The following is an 18,587-nucleotide window of genomic DNA, read 5'->3' on the forward strand; positions in this document are numbered from 1 at the left end:
ACCTTGCCTTGGGGGACTCAAAGCTCTTTGAAAACCAGTCTCTTACCTTCCTCACAACTCTTCATTCGCAATGAAAATAACAGCATACCAAAACACAAATACCAAACTTTTATTTTAAAACTGTACAAAAGCAAACAATTCCACTGAGTCACTGTGATAGTTAATCTTATGTATCAACTTAACTGGGTCACAAGATGCCCAGTTACTTGGTCAAACATTATTCTGAGTGTTCCTGTGAGGGTGTTTCTCAATGACATTAACATTCAAATCAGTAGACTGAGTAATGCAGACTGTCCTCCCAAATGTGGGTGGGCCTCATGGAATCAGTTAAAGGCCTGAATAGAACAAAAGAGCTAACTCTGCCCTGACTAAGAGAATTCTTCCTGCCTAATAGCCTTTGGACAGGGCCATCAGCTTTTTTTCCCTGCCTTCAGACTTGAATTAAACATCAGCTCTTCCTTGGTGTCAAGCCTGCTGCCATCAGACTGGAACTAAACCATCAGCTCTCCTGGGACTCCATCTTGCTGACTTACCCTGCAGATCTTGGGATTTAACCGCCTCCATAATCATGTGAGCCAATTCCTTATAATAACCACCGCCCCCCGCCCCAATATGTATTGATTCTGTTTCTCTGGAAAACCTTGACTAATACAGGAACTAATAGAGAACTTCTGACAAACAGAAAGATACAGTTTCTGTTGGATAGAACTGTGTATTCATCTGCAAACTGATAACCAACATCTCCACGATTAGGCCAGATCTCATTATGTGGTGTGACTTGAAAGTGACTAGGCTTCTGCAATACACACCCAAAAATCAAGGTCATTATTTCATCCTCACACCTAGTCTACCAACTTCCTATTTGAAGTCAATACTCTCCAACCTAAGAGGCTGTTTGCTACACAGTCACGTATTCCAGTACAATGGTCTTGTGGGGAAAAAGAAAGCTTCTACGTTGGTGGTTAAAACTGCCACTTTTTCTAGTTGGGCCTCTCTGAATCTCAGAAAGGGCTGGCACAACAGATTGATTCATAAGACAGTCACAACAGACTCAACAGACTGAGCCTCTGAAGGTCTGGGCCAAAGTCAGAGGGCAATACACAGCTGAACTCTCTGCAGCTGTGCTTGCCAGTAACCTGATTGCTCCTGAGGCTTTTCAGGATTATAGCAACTGTGTTTAAAGTCCCTGTACCTAGTTATCATCAACAGGAAGATTAGCTTTTGAAAGCATGTACATTAGCTCTGGATATCACCAAACTACGTTGTAAACAGCATCAAGAGAGTAGAAAAGGATGTGTTTTACTCCTCTTCCAACTCATTCCTGAAGAAAGAGGGAAAGAGTGAGTGGTCTAAAACATGCTTGCTTTTAGAAAGCTGACTTTGGGGGCCAGAGGCCAGAACTGAGAGAGAGAAAGAGAGAAAAGCAGCCCTTGATGGGATAAGAAGTCAGGGACTGGGGGCCATAACTTCTTGACTAAAGCTTGAGGGCAGGATGAGGCAGAGAAAGTGTCTTCTAAATAACCCCTGGAGTAGAGAACTCTTTCCCCTGAACCTGTGCTATATCTTGGTAACACATATTCAACATCTCCACCTACACCTAAACTGATTGGTTTCCAGGAATCCTCCCTTCAGGTCACTGGGAACTTCAATTCCTTAGAAGAAAGGCAAGCTTCAGAACTGAGTTCTGGGAGAAAAGTGTTACAAATAGAAACCACAAAAGGGTCTGGATTGGGTTAAGGAGAAGAGAAGTTCCAGAATCACGGGGTTGGACCAGGCAACTGAAGTCCAGGGTGCTGGGCTGGATGGTGATAGGAGCAGATAATGTGGCATATCCCTAAAAAGAAGGAACCTTGAGCCCCTGAAGGGCTGGGCCAAGGTCAGAGGGCAAGGACAGGATTGTATCCTTCAGCTCTGGGCCCTTTGGGGGTAGTAAGGAAGAGTTCACCTTCAGGGACACATCTCCATTAGCATGGCCTTTCCCTTCTGGCTTGGGGACAATTGATTCCTCTGATTTGTGTAGTTCTGAACAAATGACTAGAGGTGCTGTGTTTTTTCCTCCATCATGAAGGCAAGGTTCAAAGAAAGGGCGAAGGGGGCCAGAGAAACTGTGGGTGAAAGTAAAGATGTGGGACTTGTTGGTCACATTATAGAAAGAGATGACTCCTGCTTCATAGTCCAAGAAAATCCCCACACACCGTGGAGGCTCTTTAAGGCGGAAGGAGGTCTGCGGCGATGTAAGAGCTTCATACTCATTCCCACGACTCTGTCGCAGAAGCCAGTGTCCATTGGCAGGTGAGGCAGTAACCTTCCCCTTCCTGCTCACTGACTCACTGCATACCCCAAGAATCCATTTGGTCTTGTGTCCCACATACACCTCCCAGTAGTGGCAGCCAGTCGTGAAGTACTCAGAGCCTAGGATGCTGACAACGAAATCAAATCTCTGGGGGTTATCAGGTACAGGCTGCCTTCTGTCTCCAAGCCTTACACATCTTTGGTCCTTAGAAAGGATGAGTTTGGGATGTGCTGTTTCTGGGTCCAGGGTCACTGCCACTGCAAAGAGACGTAGACAAGTGAGACTTGGAAGCCTAGGTCTTAAGGGATTTGGGGATAGCTTGGGAGGGAAAAAGAATCTTTAGGTCTGCCATCACTGTCATTAGCCCATTTTAGTTCATGGATTCCCGCTCCCACCATGTGTACTAGAATCAAAGAATTTTCTCTTTCAAAGAACAGGTCTCCTGGTCAATTACTAGGTAATAGAAGAAAAAGTTCTTCTTCATCGGTCTGTGAAGCTGCCTTAATCCTTAGGAAATAACTACCTGCTGTGATTTAAGTGTGTCCCTCAGAAGTTCATGTGTTGGAACCTTAATCCCTCATTGCTACAGTGTTCAGAGGTAGGGCTTAGCGGGAGGTGTTTGGGTCCCTCACAAAGGGATTAATACAGTTTTCACAAGACTGGGTTTATTTCTCTGGAGAGTGGATTGTGATAAAGCAGGTCAGGGCACTTTGTCTCCTCTCTGCTTTTGCAGGCACTCACTTGCCCTTCTGTTTTTCCAGAAGCAACTATCAACATACTATGAAGTAGCACAAGGCCTTCACCAGATACAGTCGCCCAATCTTGGACCATCCAGCCCCGAGAACCATAAGCTAAATAAACCTCTTTCCTTGATAAATTACCCAGTCTTGGGTATTCTGTTATAGCAACAGAAAACAGAGTAAGACCCTACCTTTGTCTTTGATGTTCCAAAAGAATCAAATGTGTGATGATAAATATAGGGTTTGATGTTAGGTCCTGTAGCCACATAGCATGTTTGAATCCCAGCTCTGCCACATGCTAGTTATGTGACCTTGGGCTTGTTATTCATCTCTGAACCTTAGTTTCCTTATCTGTAAAATGGAAATAGTAACAGAACCTGTGTTGTAGAGCTATTGCGCAGACTTGATGAACTAATGAGAGAGTGCCTCATTCCTACAGTGAGTGCATGATGTTCATTTTGTCACCTAAAATTATTACTTATCTGCTTTATTTTATTTTATTTGAGGCAGGGTCTCACTATGTTGCCCAGGATGGAATGCAGTAGGTATTCATGGGCATGCAATCATATCACACTACAGCCTTGAATTCCTGGCCTCAGATGAACTTCCCACTGCAGCCTCCCAAGTAGGTAGGACTAAATTATTATTTTTAAATGTTAATATAGAGAGAAAGCTTCTTCCTTAAAATTGTGGATTATGAGTGTCACAGTGAGTCTCCTTCCTTTCCCAAATACAGGAAACAAGCTCTTGTTGGAGAGTTAAATCCATACGCAGTTGAGGTAGTGGCAATAAGCCAGACTGTAAATGTGAGACAGAAGGGTTTGTACATTCCCAGAATGCCAGCCAAGGTGACCTGGAGTTCTTTCCAGTGGCCAACTCATAATTTGTTATACTCTGCCTGAAGGAAGATGGTGTGAACAGGAGAAGGATAAAAGCCTAGAAAATTGATAAGGATCCCAAAGCAGTGAAAAAAACAGATCCCATCTGAACAGCAGCAAAAAATGCAAACTATTTAGGAATAAATTGAAAGAGAGGTGCAAATCTTTTCATAATGTATATTGTTGGGGCATCTGCTCAACCCATTCCCTTCTTCTCTGAGAATCTTAATCACCACCCCTAAGCAAATTGGTCTGCAGAGAAAGAATAAAAAGCGTATGTGTAGAAAGAGATGGAAGCAGTGGCTATTTATCTGGTTGTGGGACAGGAAGGACTTCCCAAACCTGAAAGCATGTACACAGGAAAAGATTAATGCATTTGACTACGTAAAAACAAAACACTCATGCATCAGAAAAATACTATAAGGAAATGCAAATGAAAAAATAATTGGTAGGCCGGGCGCGGTGGCTCAAGCCTGTAATCCCAGCACTTTGGGAGGCCGAGACGGGTGGATCACGAGGTCAGGAGATCGAGACCATCCTGGCTAACACGGTGAAACCCCGTCTCTACTAAAAAATACAAAAAATTAGCCGGGCGAGATGGCGGGCGCCTGTAGTCCCAGCTACTCGGGAGGCTGAGGCAGGAGAATGGTGTAAACCCGGAGGCGGAGCTTGCAGTGAGCCGAGATCGTGCCACTGCACTCCAGCCTGGGTGACAGAGCGAGACTCCGTCTCAAAAAAAAAAAAAAAAAAAAAAAAAAAAAAAAAAAAAAAGAAAAAATAATTGGTGACAAATATGACAGAGAGCTAATATACTTTATCTAGAAAGAGTCCTCACAAATCAAAAAATAGCCCAAATAGAACAGGAACAGAAAGTCACACAAAGAAGAAATACAAATAACAGATAAACATAGGAAAAATCTCAAAAATCACAGAAAACCCTTAAGAAGACCATATCTAATATTTATCAGTGCTCTAAAAGAGGGGATACTTTCTAAATCTAAATACAACCTAAAATCGATCACAAAAATTTTTTAAATTTGATAGGCAGTTATACAGATTTGATTTTAAAAATTTTAAATTACATGCATTCCAGAGGAATGGAACAAAATCCAAGGTTACAAAGCCATAAGGAGGATGTACGCTGAAATGTGGATCTATTTGATTGGTATAACTTACCAAAATGCAAGCGGGCTCTTCTCCAGCCTGAAAATGAGAAAAGGGGATCATTAAAACACTGGAGACATTAAGAACTCCCATAGGGTGGTGGCCAAACGTGGAGAAAGTGCATCTCACCTGAGTTTGCTGCAGCTCTTTTCAGCTCTATGAAAGAAGAAACAAGGGGAATGAGCTATCACTGGAAATATTAGGGCAACAGGAGATAAGTTGGTATGGAAGTTATAAGAACATGGGAAACTTACTCAGTTCACTCCGGAGTTTCTCTAAAGAATGAAAACAATTTGGCAAATCAGAAGGAGGGCCTCTATGTAGAGGCCCTCCCATAATGCTACAGTCCCATCCCAACCACGAGCAGATAGATACTCAATAGCCATACCCTGGAACTTCCCCAGAAGAGTTTGCAAGAGCGATAGATCCCAGCTGTGGACCATGGGAGTATCCCCAGAGATACTGCAGAGGATCAGCAAATTCCTATGTGAGCCAAACCTTATCTGCAGGCTAAATAAATAACACATCTCACACCTACAGGTAATGACAACATAAATGTATGTAGATGTTGTAGGAAATATTGCTTCATTTAAGACTATCACTGAGTATTGGACTTTGTGATCATGTATATTTTCTCAATATAATAATGCATAGATATGTCTCATGTCTACAGATTTATTTTTATTTTTATTTTTATTTTGAGTCAGAGTTTCGCTCTCGTTGCTCAGACTGGAATGCAATGGTGCAATCTCGGCTCACTGCAACCTCTGCCTCCCGGGTTCAAGTGATTCTCCTGCCCCAACCTCCCAAGTAGCTGGGATTACAGGCATGCACCACCACACTCAGCCAATTTTGTATTTTTAATAGGGACAGGGTTTCACCATGTTGTCAGGCTGGTCTCTAACTCCTGACCTCAAGTGATCCACCTGCCTTGGCCTCCCAAAGTGCTGGGATTACAGGCGTGAGCCACTGCACCTGGCCAGATTTTTTTTTAATGCTAAAAAGAGGTCCTCACACATGAAATGATGGAGAAGTACTGCTCCAACATATTCAGTTTAATGAGGATCCCGTCCTCTTGGACCCCATCTAAGGAAATTTCATGCCGGGGTGATAAAAGGGACTTCCAGATGGCTTCACCTATGGGAGGTGCATCTATCTCTTCTTGGTGAAACATTTTTCAATTTAAAGACTAAATAACAGTTGTGTAGGAAAGAGGAGCAGAGAATACTTGAGAAAAGAGACTTTGAAGAGCCAAGAAAGCCCCAGTCCCCATGGCTTGAATTACCCTTACCCCCTCCCTTCTGCCCCAGGAAGTGAAACTGAGATGCTCATCCTAAAGCAAAGGTGTCAGCAGAAGGAGCTTGTGCCATGGATGAGGAGCAGAACTTACTGAGAGCTTTATGGAGTTTTCCTAAAAACCAGAAAGAGAGAGAGGAGTAAGTGATCAGATCCTGCCTCTTTTTCCTCCGGCTGTGGAAGCCTCATCACTCCACCCCAGAAGATTAAAACGATGATGACGCTTCTATGTCCCTAGTCCCAGCTCTGTCCCAGAGTTCAGACCCAGAAATCTGATGGTGCTGGTGACACTCCCCCAGTGACCCAGCCTGCCCGGGACTTTGGTTCCTCCTTCCCCTTCCCCTCCTTTTCATCTGTCTGGTTTCATTTCTGCTGTCTGCATGAGTGTTTCTATATGTTTGTAACTGGTACATGAGTGTATGCACTGCTGTCCTTTTATAGCCCACCGTTTCTGGTATCTAAATGTAAAACTGGCCAAAGGCCTAGCATGAACTTGTTAATATGGCTTTACTATTCTCTACAGTAACTCCCCTGAGGTTATAAATTTCACAAATTGGAGGTCCCAGAGGATTTGGGGATATATGTGTATGAGACCTATGTTTCCGGGGAGGACTTGCGGCTTCTCTGGAGGGCCACGTGGCCCACATTTCCCCCTACCCAGCATTAGCCCTGCCGGACAATTGAAGTTATACATCCTGAGTCCACCACCAGTCCCCGTGCTAAGGGCCAGGCATGTATTAGGCATTAGGCATTGGAAAAATGCAGCCGAATACGACACGGCTCCTAAGTAGCTAATGGTTTATTGTCACTGTCTCCACTACTAACAGCTTCCACTTACTGTCTTCTGTGCTTATACTGAAGTAGGCACTCAATCCTCAACAATGTGAGGTGCCTAGAATTATTATTGCCATTTTATACGGGGGTGGTCTGAGGCTCAAAGGGACACAAAATTTGCCCAAGGTCTTTCAACTAGTAAGTGACCAAGGAGGTGGGATTCAATCGAAGTCTGTCTGACTCCTGAGTCGGAGGCCCTCGCCCTTACCCCACATTGTTCCCTCCCTGCTTGAGCAGAACAGCCAGTGTCTGCCAGATACACGCCACACTTGTACCGGGTTGGAGGAGATGTAAGGACGGAAGAGAGGAGACGCTGAAATAATTGAATCTGGAGTCATCTGAGCCAGTGACTTGTCTTCCCAGATAGACTTCAACAAGGTGTCCAACTTTGACCCTCAGTGGCCCACAGTAAATGTCCAATTAATGAAGACAAAATGGCAATAAGGAAAAGGAGTTCCAGGCACTGTGACAGATTTCTTTTTTTTTTTTTAAGGTTGCCTGTTTTAACACTGAAAACAATCAGGTAAGGGGAAGTTATCTGCATTTTGATGATGAGGAAACCAAAACCCAGAGCAGTAAAGTGACTTATTCAAGGCCAGTAAGTGGCAGACCAATGATCTGAGGTGTCACTGACCCCAGAGCCTGCGACCCTTCCTTTGTATCATACCACCTCTCTCTATGCAAAGGTTGTGTGGATTCTTGAAATTCCCATACATCCCATATGACCACATTAATATACTTTTCAATAATAAGTAGACTTCTTTAAAAATGATTGGCGGAAAGGCTAATGAAGGGAGTTTATGGTAATCTAGGCCTATGAATTTTGACCTGGACACCTCCTCACCCACTGCCACCAGCTCCATAACCCCTTGACATTGCAAACTAAATTCCAGTAATATCAATGGAGGGTATATGTGTGCATGTGTGTATAGTATTATAATAATAGACTTATAATAATGACTGTCAACATTTACATAGAAAATAAAAAATGTGTTTTTTGTTCCCTATCCCTTACTCTTTATATATTGTTACCTTTTTCTTTAGCATGCTCTGAAAGAAGATTGTCTAGAGGAAGAAAGGAAAAGATAATGAGATTTTTTGCCACTGCCTTGAGGGCCCCTGGTTCCTGTTGATTTTATCTGCCCTTGGACGTATCCACCTCTATTTTCACCTCCACCTCCCTGATCCAGTCTCTAATCAACTCTCATCTGCACAACAGAAATGGCAGCCCAAATTGTCTTCCACATCCTGTCTTACTCCCTCTGGTCTCTACTAAACACTGCAGCCAGAGAGAATTGTTCAGTTTTTTTTTGAGATGGAGTCTCGCTCTGTCGCCCAGGCTGGAGTGCAATGGCACCATCTCGGCTCACTGCAAGCTCTGCCTCCCAGGTTCACCATTCTCCTGGCTCAGCCTCCCAATTAGCTGGGACTACAGGTGTCCACCACCATGCCCGGCTAATTTTTTTGTATTTTTAGTAGAGACGAGGTTTCACTATGGTAGCCAGGATGGTCTCAATCTCCTGACCTCGTGATCTGCCCGTCTCAGCCTCCCAAAGTGCTGGGATTACAGGCGTGAGCCACTGTGCCCAGCCAGTTTTGCTTTTTGTTTTTTTAAAAAAAAAACAAAAACAAAAACAAAACCAGAGTCTTCCTCTGCGGCCCAGGCTGGAATGCAATGGCACGATCTCAACTCACTGCAACCTCCGACTCTGGGGTTCAAGCGATTCTCCTGTCTCAGTCTCCTGAGTAGCTGGGATTACAGGCATGTACCACCATGCTCCACTAATTTTTGTATTTTTAATAGAGACAGGGTTTCAACCGTGTTAGTCAGGCCGGGCCTGAACTCCTGACCGCAGGTGATCCACCCTCTTCAGCCTCCCAAAGTGCTGAGATTACAGGCATGAGCCACCACACCCAGCCAAGTTTTTCAAAGCACAATTCCATCTGATATTCCCATTCCTTGCTTTACCACTGCTCTTCTGAGAATGACTAAAATCCTGAATGTGGCTCACCAGGCCTCAGGAGGCCCAGCCCCGCCTAGCTCCCCAGCCTCACCCCTGCCACTTTCCCCCTCCCTCCTGCACCTCCTCAGCTCCCCAGTGAATGCTGCTTTCCCCGACCATGTTTCTCTCTGAAGCTGTTCTTTCTGCAGTGGATGGTTTTCCACTCCCTCTTCACTCATGACTTCCAGTCATTCAGGACAAACTTCATACCCCCAACCCTCAAGCTTGGTTAGTTCGTTCTGGCCATAGCCTTCTCAGAACCAGGAGATTTCTTGTGTAGCATTTGTACACATTATTTGTGTAACTATTTAATTCATCTCATCTCCCTGACTACACTGAAAGCTCCAGGAGGGCAAAAACTGTGTCTGCTTTTACTCACTATTTTATCCCCAGAATCTAGTATTGTCCAGGGCATTTAGCAGATAATTATCCAGTATTTGTTGAACAAATAAAAGCTTCCCCCATGTTCAACCTACTCAACTCCCACAGAATAAGATCAAGCAATGAGCTCACAGGCAAAACTCATTAAACATACAGGAAGGCAAGCTATTACAAGTAAGAGGCAGTAAACACTGGAAGAAACGGATTTAGACATTGCCACCATCACCAAGGATAGCAGATAATGGAATTTTCAGGAACGGAATCCAGGTTAGTGGGTATGGGGGTACAGAAATTAACAACAAAATAAACATCTCCCCTGCCCCCCAGCCAAGAACACTTACCCACCTCCGTCACGTGTTCATAGAGAAGCTTCTCTAAAAGGGAGACAGAAATGTCAGCTTAGCTTAGGAAGGCCTTTTTCTAACAGGCACAAGTGTCCCAAGATGCACCAAGCTGCCTGAGTAGGACTGACTCCTTGTCACTACAGGTAAGCTGGCATTTGAAAGGATTACAGAGTCTTCAAACCATCAGATAAGGGGAGGAGTGTTGGATTATGTGACTGTGACTTTCAAAGTCCCTTGCAGCCCTGAGATCCTGTGAAATGTGACCATTTTTTATGAGATTCTTATCCAATGGATATAATTGGATTTCTTTATTAAAAGGCTGTAATTAATTTCTTAACCAGAAGGCTGGCATAGTCGGTTATTTTCTAATTTTTCAAAGGATGAGAATTTACAGCTCTGCCCAGGGGCCTTTCTGCAGTTTGTTGAACTCCCTTTGCAATGTGTGTCCCCAGGGCACGGCTCTGCCAGCTTTCTCCCAGCCAGCTTGCAAGGTCCCCAACCTATGGACAAGTGTCATGTCTACATCTACTTCCGTCTGGCCCTTTCCCAGAGCAGTCACAGTCCCACTTCCCACCAGCCTGAGCTCCCTTACCACTTAATTACCTTTTGATCTTCTTTGCTTCCAGATAAGGCAAAGGCACACCATGATGAGAAGTACCAGGACAGGCAGGATCACAGCCAGAGCCACTGCTGAGGGGGAGAGACTCCCCACAGATGGGGCTGAAACAGAAACCACCAACAACTGACATCAGGGAGATGTCCAAGAGTTTCTGGCATGCCTCAGATGGCAGGCAGCTCCGGCACATCCCAACTGTCTCCATCACGTCTAGGGAGAGACCTCCAGCCAAGAGGCTCTTTGCTTCTCTTGATAACTCAAGCCCTGGATGGCCTTAAAGTTATAACTGAGGCTGGGAATGGTGGCTCACGCCTGTAATACCAGCACTTTGGGAGGCAGAGGCAGGAGGATCATCTGAGATCAGGAGTTCAAGACTAGCTGGCCAATGTGGGGAAACTCCATGTCTACTAAAAATACAAAAATTAGCCAGGTGTGGGGGCCAGGTGTGGTGGCTCACGCCTGTAATCCCAGCACTTTGGGAGGCCAAGGCAGGCGGATCACAAGGTCATGAGATCGAGACCATCCTGGCTAACACAGTGAAACCCCATCTCTACTATAAATACAAAAAATTAGCCAGGCATGGTGGCGGGCGCCTGTAGTCCCAGCTACTCGGGAGGCTGAGGCAGGAGAATGGCGTGAATCTGGGAGACGGAACTTGCAGTGAGCCAAGATGGCGCCACTGTACTCCAGCCTGGGCAACAGAGCAAGACTGTCTCAAAAAAAGAAAAAATTAGCCAGGTGTGGTGGCGGGCGCCTGTAATCCCAGCTACTCAGGAGGCTGAGGCAGGAGAATCCCTTGAACCCGGGAGGCAGAGGTTGCAGTGAGCCGAGGTCACGCCATTGCACTCCAGCCTGGGTGACAAGAGTGAAATTCCGTCTCAAGAAAAAAAAAGATAACTGAGATGTTCCTCTCTCGGGAATGGTTTCGATGGTCCTGCCTCAAGATGATGACTTAAACAAACTTCTTGAACACAATCTCATCCTGCCCTATAATTCCATGGAAAAATAAGCCAGGGACTTCAGAAGACTGAAGGCATTCTCCTCACTACGCACCTGCAGTCTTCCCAGGAGCACCTGCCTGTTTATGCCTATCAATACCCACTCTGCCTTAGAAGAGCAGGCAGCAACCTCTTTGTTTGCCCTGAGCACTGTGACAGGGGCAAGGCAATTTCTACGATGCTACAGCAGTAGGCCTGAAGCCTAGGCAGGAGAGAAAGGGGAAAAGAAAGAGGAAATAGAGGAGAAGAAATGAGCAGAAGCAGGCTATGGGTAGAAGTGGTTAAGAGCCTAAGCCAGGGGTGCATCCTTGCTCAATGCTGTGTGACCTGAAGCAGGAGACTGAGCCCCTCCAAGCCCAGTGTCCCTCATCTGTAAAAGGTGTGTATGACAGGACTCCTTATCTCTGAAGTTTGGAGAGATTTAAAGAGGTCAGTCATATAAAGCACTCAGCCTCCTAAGTAGCTGGGATTACACACACATGCCACCATGCCTGGCTAAGTTTTGTATTTTTTTGGTAGAGACAGGGTTTTGCCATGTTGGCCAGGCTGGTCTCCAGTTTGTTTCAAGGATCATTAAAAGGTTCAGGCCAGGTGTGGTGAGTCACACCTGTAATCCTAGCACTTTGGGAGGCTGAAGCAGGAGGATCACTACAGCTCAGGAGTTTGAGACCAGCCTGGGCAACATAGTGAGACCTCATCTTTATTATAAATAAAAAAGAAAAAATAAATAAAAGGTTTGAACCCTTTGATCCATTAATTCTACTTCCAGAAGCACATTCTAAAAGAAAAAAAAAAATCAAAATCACTTTCCAAAATATGCTCAAAGATGTTCATTGCACTCTTCATTATAACATGAGGAAAATTTGGAAAGCATCCAGAGGCCCCAAAACAGGGCTTTGATTAATTGTATTATTCTATAGCCACATGGTAAAATACTATGCAGCCCTTAAAATCATATTACTTAGGGACATGGGCAAAAAAACCCAAATGCTCATGACATCATAAGTGGAAAAAAATCCTGGGCACAAGAATACACATGCGTAAACATATACATGCTCAGAGACACATATACACAATAAAGTCTTGCAAGAAAGATACAAAAATGTTAGCAGCAGTCCTTTCTAATTTAAGCTATTATAGGCCATTTTTCAGTTTCCTTTAAATATTTTGGATTTTTTTCAAATTTTCTACAATATACATGCTTTATTCCTAGAATATAAAAAATTGAAAATTCCTCAAAAAGTTCCTACTAGGGTAGGAGTTTCCTCTGGAACCACAGCCTTCAAACCTGTTTCTGTCCCAGCTTTTACTTGCTATGACCGCGGCTGTGGTCTTCTCTTGGCCAAAGGCCATTTTGCGGATGGTTCAGGACACATTCCCCGGTGTGCTGTCCCTGACTCTGCTAGACACTGCTGTTTGGAAGAGCCCAGCTTTTCCAGAGAGTGGGCCTCTGACAGGGGTGGAAGTACCCTGCCTTGAGGTTCTCTCGACTTGGCCCAGGGCTCTGGGAACCATCCCACCTATCTACACATCAGCAGGGCATCCACCAGGGTGTGGTCCCAGCCAGAGCCCTCTTCCCCCAGAACCTCCTGTGATGAACAGGGGCAGCTGTTAATGGAACTTGAATGTCTGTCCTCTCTCCACCCTCTCCCCACACTCCTCCCAATAGGATAAGCCAGTCTCTAGCTTTATTCTCAGACATTTAAAAATTCACCCATAGCAATAACTGTATCACATGATTCAGATGCCTTTGGGCACCTCAGTCCCCTTTTAAAAATTACTTTTCAGCCGGGCATGGTGGCTCATGCCTGTAATCCCAGCATTTTGAGAGGTCGAGGTGGGTGGATCACCTGAGGTTGGGAGTTTGAGACCAGCCTCACCAACATGGAGAAACCCCCTCTCCACTAAAAATACAAAAATTAGCCAGTCGTGGTGGCGCATGCCTGTAATCCCAGCTACTCAGGAGGCTGAGGCAGGAGAATTGCTTGAACCTGGGAGGTGGAGGTTGTGGTGAGTTGAGATAGCACCATTGCACTCCAGCCTGGGCAACGAGAGCGAAACTCCGTCTCCAAAAAAAAAAAGAAAAAAAAAATTAGCCAGCCATGGTGGCAGGCACCGGTAATCCCAGCTAACGCAGAAGGCTAAGGCAGAAGAATCACTTGAACCCAGGAGGCGAAGTTGCAGTGAGCCAAGATTGTGCCAATGTACTCCAGCCTGGGCAAAAAGAGCGAAACTCCATCTCAAAAAAAAAAAGTTACTTTTCACCCCAAAGGACTCCAGCTTTGGAAAGTCTGTCTACCAACTACTGAGTGTTTTAAAGTAATTGATTCATCCCCACTTCATGGTGTGCAACTTCAAATTAGGACCAAAAGATAATCAGCATGTGACCATGTGAAGCCAGCGTCATTCAAGCAAATGCAAAGACATGGTTTGGGTTGGGTTGAGTTGGGTTTGGGTTGGTAGACTGATTTTTTAAAATATTGGTAGACTGATTTTTGGTGGACTGATTTTCAGTAGGCTATTTTTAAAAAAAATATTGAAGCTAGTTTGAGAACACTCTCAACTGGGTGCAGTGGCTTACACCTGTAATGCCAACACTTTGAGAGGCCAAGTGGGGAGGATTGCTGGATTGGAAACCAGTCTGGGAAACATAGGGAGACCCTGTCTCTACTAAAAGTAAAAAAAAATTTAGCCAGGCATAGTAGTATACCTGTAGTCCCAGCTACTTGGGAGGCTGAGATGGCAGGACTACTTGAGCCCAGGTGGTCGAGGCTACAGTGACCTATGATTGCACCACTGCACTCCAGCCTGGGCAACAGAGCAAGGCCCTGTCTCAAAACAAACAAACAGAAAAAAAAAAGAGACAGAGAGAGAAACACTGTCTCTCCCTTCCTAACCCTTTACGTTCTCAGGAAGCCCAGGAGAGGACCCATTAAGTAAATCCTTGTCACAGCAGGGGATCTGTTCCTTGAAGACATTTCCTTACAGCCATGTAATGAGTTCCTTGATAGTGGAGCATACAAAGATGACCCAGGGAGGAAAAGCTATTATCTGAGCCTCCAAGCCTTATTTAACCAGGACCTGCATCGTACAGTGTTTTCCAAAGTCTGAGTTCCTTCCTTATCAGAAATGCCTGGGTCAGCTTCACAGCCTCAGCTGAGATCAATGGACATGGCTGGGTAAGGCTGAGCCGTCCTGGCAAGTAAAAACTACATTGCAAATGAAAACAAAGTCTAGACATGGAGAGACAAAGTAGGTCCTGATTGGGCTTGTCCAACTGCCACAAATGACCCTAGGCACCTCAAACCCATTCTAACCTGCAACCTGCAGGATCACGGTGTCCTCTTTACTCAGATTTCCAACCTGGATCAGACATCGGTAAGACCCTTGGTCCTCAAGGCGCACATCAAGGATCTGCAGAGTGACACTTCCCTCTTGGGCATCTCTCACCAGCACCGTCCTCCCCTTATATTCCGGCATCAGATCTTCATCCTGGTCCTTCCCATCCCGGAACATGTGAACAACCTGGGAACGCTGCGGGAATGGGGACCGCAGCCACCTCACCTCCTTGGGCACTGTCCCAGGCCAGAGGGAGAGAGGACAGAGCAGCTCGGCTGTGCCCCCTAGTAAGGCCACGTGGAACTTGCTGGTATCCCCTGCGCGGCCTGGACAAAGAAAGAGACAAGGCCAACTGGGAGGGAGGGCAGGAGAAAGCTTGGGAAGGGATGAGGAAGCGGGTATCCCAGGTACTGACAGAGCCCAGTAAGGACTCTGGAAAGCATTGCCAGGGCTGGGGGAAAAGAACCCCAAAAGATGTAATGTTTCCAACCAAGCTTCTTTATTCTGGGGACGCCAACATCACATGTACCAGGCAGGGAAAGAGGATCAGAAACTCCTACCTGACACATGCACAGACAGCCGGAGGAAGAGGAGAGGAATGAGGCAGCCAGAGAGCCGGGAGCCGGCAGAACTCGCCATCTCCATCCGAACTAGGACAGACAGAGGGAGACAGCACAGGCGGGCTGATGGGCTTGGCATGACAGAGGGTATAACCCAGGAGCCAAGGCCGAGACGGTATTGCTGGTGCTCTGGGATCACAAAGGCAGGGGCTCCAGTCCCAGCTCTGCTACTTACCTTCTTGTGATATTGTGACCGAACTTCTCTGAGACTGTTTCTTCATCTTCAAAATGGGTATAAGAACTGTGCCTCCTTGTGGGATTATGGTGAGGGTTGAAAGAAGTGAATGCTCACACGGAGGCTGGCGTGTTAAGTCTCTAAATGCCGTGAGTGAGGATGATGGTGCAGATGAGATGAGTGAGGATCCAGAACTTATACCCAGAATTAACCAAGGAAACACCAGTAATGGCCTCTTTTTACAGTTAGTGTCCAAGGCCAGGCTTGGGAAGTGCCTGTTTCAAGCCAATCTTTGCCCAAGATGCAGCCTGGAGGTTTCCCTGGACAGCCTTTTCAAGTTTGACTCTTGATAAATAACAGATCAAGGCAGTGAGGTCCCTCCATGTCACCCTGAAGACACTAATCCTACAAATTCAGGGTCTGGCGCTAGAAAGACCTGGGTTCAAATCTTAGCTCTGCCTATTACTAGCTCTGTGTCCCTAGGAAGGTTGCATAACATCTCTGGGCCTCGGGTTCTTCATCTATAAAGGGGAACCGTCCTCACAGATGAGTGTGAGGGTTCAAAGAGATACTGCCTGCCAAGCACTGGCCACAAATGCCTGGCAGAACAAGTGCTCATAAGTGTGTAGTTGTTGTTATTACTACTAACTAAGTGAGGAAAATTATCCCTAGCAGGTTCAGGTGACTGTGTGCATGAAACACAGGGAGACCCTAAAGGATTTCCTCCTGTAAAGCTCTTTCCTCACCTATTTGCTACTGCCTGAAATTGCTTTAGCAGGAAACAGAATCTCTCATGCCACAAGTGAGGATAAAGTTTAACATGTAAATGCTCTAGGAAAAGGCAACTCATCTCTTAAATTCTCTCCAAGGTTCAAATCCTTCCCAAAGAGGAGGCTTTTGTATGAGTCAGCAGGCCCAGTCCCTGAAGGTCATGGAAAAGGTCATGACACACAGAGGAGGTGTCAAAGGGAGACTGGGAAACTGAAGATGAAGCTAGCGTTGAACACATTCTCATTTTGAAAACCCAATTCTGTTTTCTCACGGCAAAAAGCACACTGGTTTAGGGTTGTTCTTGTCTTTCTTTAAATCATATTTTATACAACATACCCCTCTAATCAAATGACAACATAGCACTAGGCCATAGTGAGGTTAGGATCACATTAGGACACATTTTTTTGTGACTGTTCCACCCACTTTCCTATAGGTTACTAGCTACTCAAACACTGGACAAGAGAAGTGGAGTAAATGAGAAAAGCTCTCTATTTTATCAAGTATGGTTGAAGGTGGAAGTAGGGCCCAGGATTCCCTGGAGTTATTCCCAATCCCAAAACCCCTCAACTTTCTAGTGACTCTGAAGCACACCCTGCCTGGGTAGACATGCCCGGAGTGACACAGAGCTCCAAGCTAACCCAAGGCTGCCTGAAATCGAATAGGAGGAGACCTCTATGGACCCATATTCTAAGATTCAGACAATCTATGAAGTGGTTAAGAGGGTAAGCTCTTAGACCTCGTGATCTGCCCACCTCGGCCTTCCAAAGTGCTGGGATTACAGACATGAGCCACCGCGCCCGGCCATGACTTTGTAACTTTAAGCAAGTCACTTAGATTCTTAGGCCTTGAGTTTCCCATCTTTAAAATGGGAAGACTTTTCATTTGCACTGACAAATTGCCCTCCAGAAAGTCATATCAATTTACCAAAGTATCATATGAAATTTCTTGTTTTCCCACAACCTTACCATTACTGGATATTATCATTAAAAAAAAATTTGCAAATTTGATGAGTAACAAAATGCCATCTCTCTTTTTTTTTTTTTTAATTTGATGGTGTTTCATCTCAATTTGTATTTCTTTGATTACTCACCTGTTATTTGGACTTTGTCAATTACCTGTCTATGTAATTTGTTCTTTTTTCTATTAGGACATTTATCTCTTAATGGCTTGCAAAATTCTTCATATACTAACCATTTTTTTCCACTACACATGTTGGAAACATTTTCCCTTAAGCAGTTATTTACATTTGAAGTTTGAAACAGTTTAATTTTTAAAACCTCTAAATCAGAAAATAGATTGTAACAGATGTTCTCTGGACAATCCCAAGCAGTTTCATATGACCCTGCAAATCTGCAAATGATCAGTCTAAAAGCATACAGCACAGGGTCCAGCAAATAGTGAGAGCTAAATAAATGTTGGCTGTAGTTTAATAATGATGACAATACTACTGAAATAAGAGTCCTTCAACAAAACCCGTCCAGCTTTCTTGTCACTTGTCTCCTTCTGTATTTCTTTAGTGATAGCTAACAGCTGCCCCATTTCGCCCTTGAAAATGTTCTTGTGTGTAGGGAGAAAAGGGGATTATTTCTCTACTGAACCTGAGGATCCTGAGAAAGTTAAAGGACTAAAAAGCATGAAGAGAGAGGGGAGAACTCACCACCTTCTGGATCAGGGATGCTTGTTCCTGTCACAGGCAAAGCTGGAGTTTGCAAACTGGGAACTCTCCTTCCCCATGCAGAGAGACCAGGGAGCAGGCAGGCGCATCAGGAAGGCCTAGGGATGTGGGTCGGGAAAAGTTCGTATTTTATGAAATATGAGAGACCAGGGCTCTCTCTGCCCCCACAGAACTCCCTTCTAGCTGTCCCTGTAAACCAGCAAGCCACACCCTGTCTGTCTGCCTCTGATAAAAGAATAGAGCAAAGAGGAGGCTCCCAGAAGTGAGGGAACCACTGAGTATGACTGACTGGGTATAAGGGACTTTTGCCCCTCCGCTCCCTTTTCCTCCAATGCTGCCAATAGTAATTCTCTTTGATGCATTTTGATTCTATCACATTCTTTCTGAAAACCTTCCCCCTTTACTTTTCAAATCAGAGTAAATTGGAAGATTGGTTTCAAAGACATCCACCAATTAGCCA

At 45.1% G+C, this 18,587-nt stretch overlaps 1 protein-coding gene across 4 annotated transcripts in view; it reads right to left on the minus strand.

Annotated features, from left to right (window-relative positions):
• Positions 1 to 89: 89 nt before the first annotated feature.
• ERMAP (erythroblast membrane associated protein (Scianna blood group)) overlaps positions 90 to 18,587 on the minus strand; it is a 33,665-nt gene continuing 15,167 nt past the window's right edge. For 2 of the 4 annotated variants that reach the window (XM_033226817.1, XM_033226818.1), the window contains exons 2-13: positions 18,110 to 18,225; positions 15,682 to 15,821; positions 15,447 to 15,536; positions 14,865 to 15,212; positions 10,537 to 10,653; positions 9,931 to 9,963; positions 8,238 to 8,270; positions 6,466 to 6,486; positions 5,330 to 5,350; positions 5,205 to 5,231; positions 5,088 to 5,114; positions 93 to 2,550 (exon numbers count right to left, since the gene is read on the minus strand). In XM_033226817.1, coding sequence (XP_033082708.1) covers positions 1,835 to 2,550; positions 5,088 to 5,114; positions 5,205 to 5,231; positions 5,330 to 5,350; positions 6,466 to 6,486; positions 8,238 to 8,270; positions 9,931 to 9,963; positions 10,537 to 10,653; positions 14,865 to 15,212; positions 15,447 to 15,536; positions 15,682 to 15,727 — 1,479 coding nt within the window. In that variant the 5' untranslated portion in view covers positions 15,728 to 15,821; positions 18,110 to 18,225 and the 3' untranslated portion in view covers positions 93 to 1,834. Of the gene's footprint in view, positions 2,551 to 5,087; positions 5,115 to 5,204; positions 5,232 to 5,329; positions 5,351 to 6,465; positions 6,487 to 8,237; positions 8,271 to 9,930; positions 9,964 to 10,536; positions 10,654 to 14,864; positions 15,213 to 15,446; positions 15,537 to 15,681; positions 15,822 to 18,109; positions 18,226 to 18,587 lie in introns of all 4 variants that reach the window. The other 2 variants (XM_033226819.1, XM_033226820.1) reach the window with 1 other exon arrangement.

Source organism: Trachypithecus francoisi, unplaced genomic scaffold (genome assembly GCF_009764315.1).
Source record: "Trachypithecus francoisi isolate TF-2019V2 unplaced genomic scaffold, Tfra_2.0 Lachesis_group12, whole genome shotgun sequence".
NCBI classification, from domain to species: domain Eukaryota; kingdom Metazoa; phylum Chordata; class Mammalia; order Primates; family Cercopithecidae; genus Trachypithecus; species Trachypithecus francoisi.